The sequence below is a fragment of the Montipora capricornis genome, chromosome 10 (genome assembly GCF_036669925.1).
Source record: "Montipora capricornis isolate CH-2021 chromosome 10, ASM3666992v2, whole genome shotgun sequence".
Lineage (NCBI taxonomy): Eukaryota > Metazoa > Cnidaria > Anthozoa > Scleractinia > Acroporidae > Montipora > Montipora capricornis.
This window is the reverse complement of record NC_090892.1, coordinates 55,502,310-55,511,208: the sequence shown is the minus strand read 5'-3', so window position 1 is coordinate 55,511,208 and position 8,899 is coordinate 55,502,310. Positions and strand designations below refer to the sequence as shown.

Here is an 8,899-nt window from a genome sequence, read left to right as displayed (position 1 = left end):
GATCTTTTCTCAGTCATTTCTCTGTAATAAAAATTGCATTGATATTTTCCAAGTGTCGCCTCTCACTGCGCATGTCGATTTGAAATTTGTGACGTTCTCGTTGACGACGCCGTTGTCGTTGCTAAAGCTCCCTTTTAAAGTGAACAAGCAATGCCGCAGTAGTAGGCCACTTGGCCCGCCGGAAGGACCTCGCATGTGGGTACTGGAGTGCAACATTTGCGGTTAAGTTTACGAAACTGAGTGCTGTCATGATGTATAGTGGTTACATAACTCAACCAGTGGTTTATTTTCTTTGCTTGTTACAAGTGTCCTTGAAGAAAAACCCATTAATCCGAATCTGTTCATTAGTACTAACTCAACTGAAGTTGTTTTAGTGCTGCAACAGCAGACTGGAATCCAGCATTATAATCGGTCGCCACCTCGTTCTTGATGAAGTCCGTCCGATCATCCTTGTAATTGTCAAACTGGTCTGGTCCTCCTACAAGCGCGCCTTTCAGAACGTGCGCATTCGGGCTGGGATTGTGAAAATTACTCCAGTCACAGGGGGAAGGAGCCGATGGACACGAACTTGAACTGTGATGTGGTCTTTGGGGAGGATTGTGCCCAAAACCTACAACGAAACTGCGCCCGCTTTCTCCTAACATGTAATGAATTTGTTTTTCAGCAAACTTTCGGTATTCAGCCGGCTTCAAACCGTGGTCAGCGGCGACCAGCGCCAGAAAAGCGGTGTTGGCCGAGTAGCGGTTTGAGCCCCACTTTGCTCGCCATGCCAGGCCTTTTGGGGTGTAGGTAACGCTGCCACCGGGAAGCCAGCTGTCGAGAAAGAGCTGGATAGCAGACTGGTATAACTTCTTTTTCGTCAGCGTGGCCAGGAGAAGTTGCACGCCGGCTTTTTTGTCGTCCCATGAGAATGCCCAAGCCTGCAAGTAGGAAAGTCAAAGTAGTTATTTCTGTTGCATTCATAACGCTGAGGTCTTGAGGTCCAAGATCACAATCTCAATCCTTACGGTTCGTAACCAAGTGGCTTAATGCCCTAACCAAACCCATTTTCATCTCGACACCAAGAATCTCTCGCCGTGCTAATAAGGTTAGCAAGCAATTTCTTGAAAAACAAAACATACAATCTGAATTTAAGCCCTATGCATGGTAAAATTACGGCCTGATGTAGGCATATTTGTCTGATGTAGGCTTATTCTCAATATTTAAACAAAATACTCAAGACGCACTTGAATAACAACGGTTGGACAGGCGTACCAATCTTATTATGGCTCAGACTGGGTTCTGCCATATTTCTGCTGTTTTTTCACCCTTGAAAAATATCACAGACCGAGCTTTCGTTATATCGGTTTAGTATAATTCTCGGGGAAGTCAAGCTCCAATCAACTGGAATGGAGGGTAGTAGTTATACAACGCAAGGCGAGTGATTGGTTAGCAAGGTTACTGTCTGAATCGATATCGGACAAAAAAATCCATCGACCCGTAAAAAACGTCCTTTCACAAATCTAGAAAACAAACCTGTTCATTCATTTTAAAGTCATTGTAGTATTTTTCGGCTTTTATAAGGTAAGAAGAATCATTTGTTGCTCTGTACAGCCACACTGCTCCCCAGACCAGTTCGTCCTCGTACCCACTGTATGACCGGTAAAAATCTGCCGCATTTGGAATGGAATCACTGTAACGCCCACGATACTTTTCTGCAAATGCATACAATTCCTTTGCGTGCTTCAATAATTTGCTAGCATAACTCTTAGAGGACCTGAAAGTTAAATCAATAAAGATTAGTAAAAAATACCATTGCAACTTGTCTTGCTTAAGGTCCACGCATGATAAATCGTTCCACTGCGAGACAGCTAGAAAGCCTAAGCATTTTCAAACGGAATTACAACGCGAAAGCTCGATAAAGTCCCGGATTACTTATTAGCCTCGAGGTCCTGGACCAGCCCATTATCCATCTTCTTAAAGGGAAAATGTCTCTTGCTTTGATTTTGTAACTTACAGAGTATTTTGATCCTTAAATGCGATGGATGCAGCAGCCAAGGCTGCTGCAGTTTCTGAAGCCAGATCCGATCCTGGTTTCTGTGGGGTGATTTTGAAAGCAGGTCGAGCCATCGTCATATCCTCTGGCCTCCCCCAGTAAGCATGGTCAAGGTGTCCATCTCCAACCTTAATTAGATGAATCATATTATTGAAAAAAAGTTATAAATAATGTTTCTAGATAGTATAAATGACTTTTGACACGACTCAGGACATTCTAAATTGGAGATCACAGTTGCCATACTCCCAAAGTAAGCCATATCTATTAACGATTCAGTTTATTTTTTAGTTTCGGGTCGCACGCACGAGTGACCATTCTCAATCAAAAGGAAAAGGTTGGTTTCGCGTGAAGAGAAATTAAAAAATAGACAACATAGCATTGATCCCTTGTCATGAAAAGCATAGAAATAAGCCTCGTCCACACGAGTAATTGTTATCAGGCACGGTGACAATTGTAGACGAGGAAATTTGGCCAATTTTTGTGCGACAAATGTATTTGCTGAAAAACTGACGTGTTACTTTTATGTGACAAATAGAAGTTGTGAAATACAGAAAATTGCTCGGGAAGACGACTCGTGACACTAAAAATGTGGCAAATTCCTGCCTAGTAGTAAGTGTCATTGGCGAACGACCAGGCAACCTCGCCTTGTTCGGTTCTGCTCTATCTCGCTGTCCAAAGGCATAAGGTAATTCTCTTGAAAATGACGTACTATCCAGATTTTTTTCAAACTTGGCACAATTGATACTCATACACAGGACATTAAAAAAATGCAATAAGGGTCACCGTGCTTGTTTTCGCGCTGTATGCCCTTTAGTGGGCTTTGGAAGATTGTGCGAGCATAATTTTAAGCATAATTTAGGAAAACGAGCATTATTTTAAGCCTTTATTTCAGTTAAGCACGGCTAGCATAATCCGAGCTTTTTATGCGTTGAAAACTAAACAAAACCCATCATAGTTCTAGAATAATTCAGTTTGTGTTTTATTTCTGTATTGTTTTTGGAAAATGTTGAGGTATGTGCTAAGGCCCATGGTCAAATATGGTCTGGCAGACCAGGTTTCCCTGTGCATGACTCTCCTCAAGCCACCACGCTTATGGCTCGGCAGCTTGGCCCCTCAGGCCACAGATCAAAGATGGCGTCGTCCTCGAGTACATCTACTTCCAGCACTTCCAGCGACCAACAATCTGATAACCTACCCCATTGGTCTTCTGCAGTTATGAAGGTTCTGCTGGTGCAGCCCTCATCTGCAGCCGCTGAACGAGTATTCTCTATTCTTAACTCATCGTTTAATGATTCACAAGAGCATGCTCTCGTGGACTATTTACAGGCTTGCGTAATGCTTCAGAGATTAACAACATGTATAGTTGTCTTTGTACTGAACTGAGGGCTCTGCTGGGATGGCGTCTAAAACAAGGGGCGGACGGACGTACGACTTTAACTTATTTGTTTGTCCGGGCTATGATCTTTAAGTAAAGTGATTTGAAATTGCTCAATCTTGCAAAGAAATGTAAGCAAATTGGACCGCTACAGTCATTACCTTGCACTCAGTGCCGGGCTCCAAATGCATTTCACGTCATTTGTATGTAAATACTACAACTTCTACTATCCAACTTTTTTTCTCCTTAAAATATGTTTTCCGTACACCTATTACGACTAAATAAAACCATTAAAAATGGGGGGTCACCGTGCTCTTTTCTTCGCAACACTATGATAATGGATGGGAAAGGGGCAACTTCGGCTTCAAAATGATCATTTTCCGCGAAAGGACTGGTGCGAGTTCCAAAACAACACCTTCTTAACCGAGAAGACTTATCACGATTGCTCTTAAAAGCTCTTGAACAGTAAAAGCGGCCTTTATTGCCTCTCTTCAGATGGCCGGGGTGAAACGCCGCCATCTCCGAAATCGCAATGTTATGCACAGTATAAGATGCACGGTGCAAAACGAGGGAATCACCTTAACTGCGAATTGTCAACAATTATTATCAGTTGTGCTATGTACAAGATCAAATGTGTTTGCCACATGCATATGGCAAATTGTCACGTAAAAATTGTTCGTGTGGAAGGGGCATGAACTTGTTCCTCTCTTTGTGAAATTGCTCGTTATCTGTAGATCACAGGCACGAAATAGGCAAAAATCGAGAAATGTTTCTTTAATTTTTGGCAAAACGCAAATTTCACTCCGACGGCTGCTATTTACGGCAAAACGGTGCTGAATCGCACTAATTACTTGAACTGAAAAACGCCTGCGCACAATTATGTCAAAGTGGTACTCTACTGGTCACGTGATCTTGCTTAATGTGCGCTTCGAAGAAAACGCGTTCTATGGCTGGCAAAAGAACGCACACAACTGATCACGATAGTGAATTGCTTTGCAGTCAGTGCCGCTCCGTTTCTTCATAAGACTTGAGCAAAATTTCTCCGCGAGTAAGTAGAAGCATAAAAAAAGGTCTCCAGATCCTGTGAGGATCTTAGATTGCACAGATCGAGCTAAATGTTCTGAAATTTTGGGTTTCTTTGTTCTTTTCGGGTCGAGTATCAAACGATAAGCTGTAATTTTAAGTTGAGTCCACTTACCTGTCCATAAAATTCCTCCTTTTTGGTGTGTGCTTTAATGAAGTAGTCAGTGGCCCACTTGACACTGTCTAGCATGATTTCATACTGGCCAGCGGCCTGATATCCCTTCTTGTATTCTATTAATCCCCATGCCAACACCGTCGCAGAGTAAGCCATTGGAAATCCAAACTTGACATAATCTCCAGCATCGTACCAGCCACCTGTTAAGTTTTCCCCATTCTCTCCTCTGTCGTTTAGCGCCGAGTCCTTTCTCCATTGTACGCGGTTGTTAGGCGGAAGTTTACCCGATCGCTGAGCTTCGTAAAAAAGGATAGACAGTTCTAACACCTGTCCATAATCGTACGTTCCTGGCTTTGATGGAGAAGCTTTCGTTGGTTTGACAGGTGCCCTACTGGTGGTTGTTGGCGGAGTAGAACGAGAACGATTAGCACTGGGTCCAGAGGAGCTGGGTCGATTAGAGCTCGGTGGCGATGAGCCGAGACCAGTTGTTGAGGGTTGGGGAGAACTGACACTAGCTGTATTTGGTTGATTTGTTGAGGGCGCCCCGCGCTTGAAAATTACATTCCCAATGGGGGCCGGATCATTCATTACCACTTTTTGAGCAAGGAAAAACAATTCCAAAATACTGCCGTTCCGCATCTGCGCGTTCCAGGGCATATTTAGGAGAGTGTAGACCTTGTCGTTTTGATTTCCGATGATTTTTGCCTGCCATATTTGCAAATTCGGAGCAGCGACTGGGAACGAAAGAATCATATTCCACCCGCCGTGACGTCATCATTGAGACTTAATGTAATTTTTCCTTTGAAGCCAGTGTTCCAGTTGTCAACAATCTCTGTTTGAGTTTGTTCGCCAACGATTGCATAAAAGTTTTGGATGAAGATGATCGCAACAAACGGGAAAATCCAGGACATTTTGCCAGTGTCGGTGTAACTATCGATCTGCGAGTAAAATCGAGATCACCAGTGCAATATGAAGGATTATCACTGAACCTCTAAGAATAAGTTTTGATTGGAAGTCGATAAAGATCACTACCTACCAGATCACGTCACAGGAAACCCCTCCTTCACTTTCGAACTATGGAAACCGCTTTCGCTAACATAAAAAATTGCCTAATTAGGTATCTATTGGCTCGTTATATGAGATTCAGCGGTATTATTTAATTCTTAATCTTTTGAAGATCTTTCAAGAGATATCGATTATTCACCGAAGTGGAGACAAATATCACCACTTTTACCGACACTGAGGTGACTAAAGAGTTATATTGAGCGATGACTGTACAACCCGTTTGAGCTTTGCGTTAGTTCTACAATGGAACCTCTGTTTAACGAACTTCAGTGTGGTGATGCATGCACTGTCTAGAAAAAGAGATCGAGACAAAAAAAAATTCAATATTCAGTAGAGTAAAAGCTCGATGCAAAAAAAAAAAGATTAACCACTGACTCCTGCACTGACTGTATTTTAAACGCAAAGATCATGATGATATATTTATATTATGCGGCGCGTAGTTCTGGTTATAAATTTTTATATACAAGGTGTTTTTACACATACTGTGCCATCGGCGATGGAACCAAGAACTTCTTCTTTTTATTGGGTAGGGGTCCATTAGAGTGGACTTCACGCCGGAATATAAACTGTGATGAAAGGCACTTATCACCTCTTTCAGAGTACTGGTTGTAAAAGCAGGATGCCGATGAAATTAAGAGCGCGTTCGATTGACCCTATTGCGGAATAAGAATACGTGGAGTGATAATTAAAACGGTATGTTTGGCGCGTTTCAAAGCAGCAAGGATAATAAAAATATGTTTAAAATAGCATTTTAGCAGATTTTTGACAATTTTAATGTGAATCTCCGTAAAAACGAAGGAATTCTAACTTACATTCCACGTAATCCCATTCCGGAATACGATCAATCGAACGCACCCTAAGTTTAAAAGCATTAACAGCTGAGCCGCAATACCAAGTGATAGAAGGTTCCCAGGGCTGCAACACTTCCGGAGAACGAAACTGCGATACTGGCGACAATATTCTCTAAATTCTAAACAATGATCAAGCATACCCCCGCTTGAGAATTAGAGCTACGAGAGCCGTTTTATCTCGTTGCTCCATTTATGAAAAAGTACCTGAGCGAAGTGATAAAACCTTTTCAGAACAAAAAAGCATTCCCGGGGTCCCGAAAGAAAAATGTATCAGCACTCGATTTCAAGATACCTCCGCGTGAAACATACATGGAAAATACAATGCTTTTCGTAGAGAGATTCTGAACGGGCCGGCCGCCTTCCATGCCAAACATCTGCCACACAATCTAAAGATAATTTTCTCTTTTGGGATTCCGTTTATTAACCTCGTAAATAGCTCATCGGTTTTATCTTGAACGTTTGCATATATCCATGCAAGGAGGCTAATCGAACCAGCGACTAATACGGGAACCTAGTAAGATGCTCTCCTTTAAGTCTTGGCTTAAAATCCTATTGGGTTTAGTGCCCACCCAGTGCGTGGAAAATGTTTCATATTTTTGTTCAAAGAAACAAAAGTCAACAAAGATTTTTGAGTCATCAGATTAGGGCACTGGAACCTTAAGTGCCCTCTTTCGCTTTACAGACAATTAATAAATTTGACTGGAAATCAGCAGTAAAGCTAACGACAGAGACAATGCAAGGTGTACACGATTCATTAGTCTACCGTTAAATCACGGAAGAAAGTTATACTATCTCAAGATGGCATAGCTCAGTACCTATTCAATTCAGTTGCACAGATAAGGTTCAAAGGTATCAATATCTCTTATATGAAAAAGAAAAAGATCATTGACTGGCTAAATGGATTATTGATGTGAAACTGTGACTACAAGAAAATAAGGGGATAACACCCAATTTTACGTTTATTTACTTCCTTTTAGCTTAGTGATATCAACACGAAACCTACCTCCAAGGGAGATATCGAACGTACCACTCCACCTTCCGTTTGAAAAAGCGAATGCTATACATTCTGGTTTTGTTTTATTTTTCAAAGATAGCGTTCAGTAAATACAATTATAACAGATCTTTGTCAGTTTGCAAATTGAGGTTTTTTCTTTTGTGCGTTTGCTCTCTTATCAGTTGTTCATAGGTTGCGTCAAAACCTGAAGGTACTGTATTGCGCGAGTGCATAAGCCACTTGCCAGTTAATACACAAAAAAACTTAAACAGTCGTTATTTTGCAATCTGCGACCAAAAAGAAGACAGACGAATGAACAAACTGACGTCAAGTTGTATTTTTCAATTACTGAATGGTCAGCTGTCGAGGTTAAATAAAAAAACATATGTATTGCTAATGTAAACACCAGCTTTATCAGTCCATATACCTTTATTTACCATCGCTTTATAACTAAAGCCAATGAGTTAGCCCGAAATGTGACAGTTGGTGTGAAGAACGTCTTTGACTGGAAGTCCACCTTTTCTGTGATCCTATGAACTCATTTTTTTTCTTTGAACATATGTTCTCTTGGTAAATGCAATAGCGTCGTAAACCAGAGAGTATTTAGTTTGATGGTAAACAAGCAATAATTACTCCGGCCGTAAGATAAGAAGCTAGTCAAAGATCTCCGAGTCTTCCTTTTTTCCTATGAAGAAGGGCTTTCCTGCTCATGCGCAAAACCACATATTTCATTCAACATTTTGTTTTGTTAGTCCAACAACCAAAACGATTAGATTTCGATTTTTGTTGGTTCAACAACCGCAGAGAACGTCGATTGTGCAATCCTACGCACAATCAGGAGTGGCAGCGAATACAAAATCGTTTTCCTGTGTCTGATCATATAATATGTATAAATGTAGTCTTCTTTTCCTTTTCATAGTCCTCAGTAGGTCTTAGGTTAAGCATGTAAGTATTATTTAGTTACCTAGGTATACTCGATGTACCTCATTTTTTTCTTTTCTCCATTGCTTCCACAATTTGTTCTACTATTTTTTGCCCTTTTCTCTTCTTTTTATCGATTCTGGGTATAATTTACGTTGACATAATGAGGATAAACTGTCTATCAAATCATCTCTACAGTATGATTTCCCCACCAACAAATGCGTTTTGAGGCTTTCAAAATGTAAAACGCACTCAATAAGGTTCAATGGGTTTTTCCAATGCATGATTTCTTCCATTTTAGCTGTTGTTACTATCAAAAGTTTGCATATATTGAGTATTAGTAAACGAGAAAGGGTATGTAGTATACCCAACAGAAAGTTGATTTTTATTAGCATCAACAAAAACCTAAAGATGAGTATGTCGAGAATGCCAACTGGAGAAATATATATATCCAGTCTCG

At 41.0% G+C, this 8,899-nt stretch overlaps 1 protein-coding gene across 1 annotated transcript; it reads right to left on the bottom strand.

Moving 5' to 3' along the window:
• Positions 1-256: 256 nt before the first annotated feature.
• LOC138021317 (endoglucanase A-like) lies at positions 257-7,579 on the bottom strand. Its single transcript, XM_068868161.1, is given in 6 exon segments — positions 257-920; positions 1,516-1,756; positions 1,997-2,163; positions 4,609-5,375; positions 5,378-5,546; positions 7,528-7,579. Coding segments are annotated over 5 exon segments (1,887 nt in total). The 5' UTR covers positions 5,520-5,546; positions 7,528-7,579; the 3' UTR covers positions 257-350.
• Positions 7,580-8,899: the final 1,320 nt, after the last annotated feature.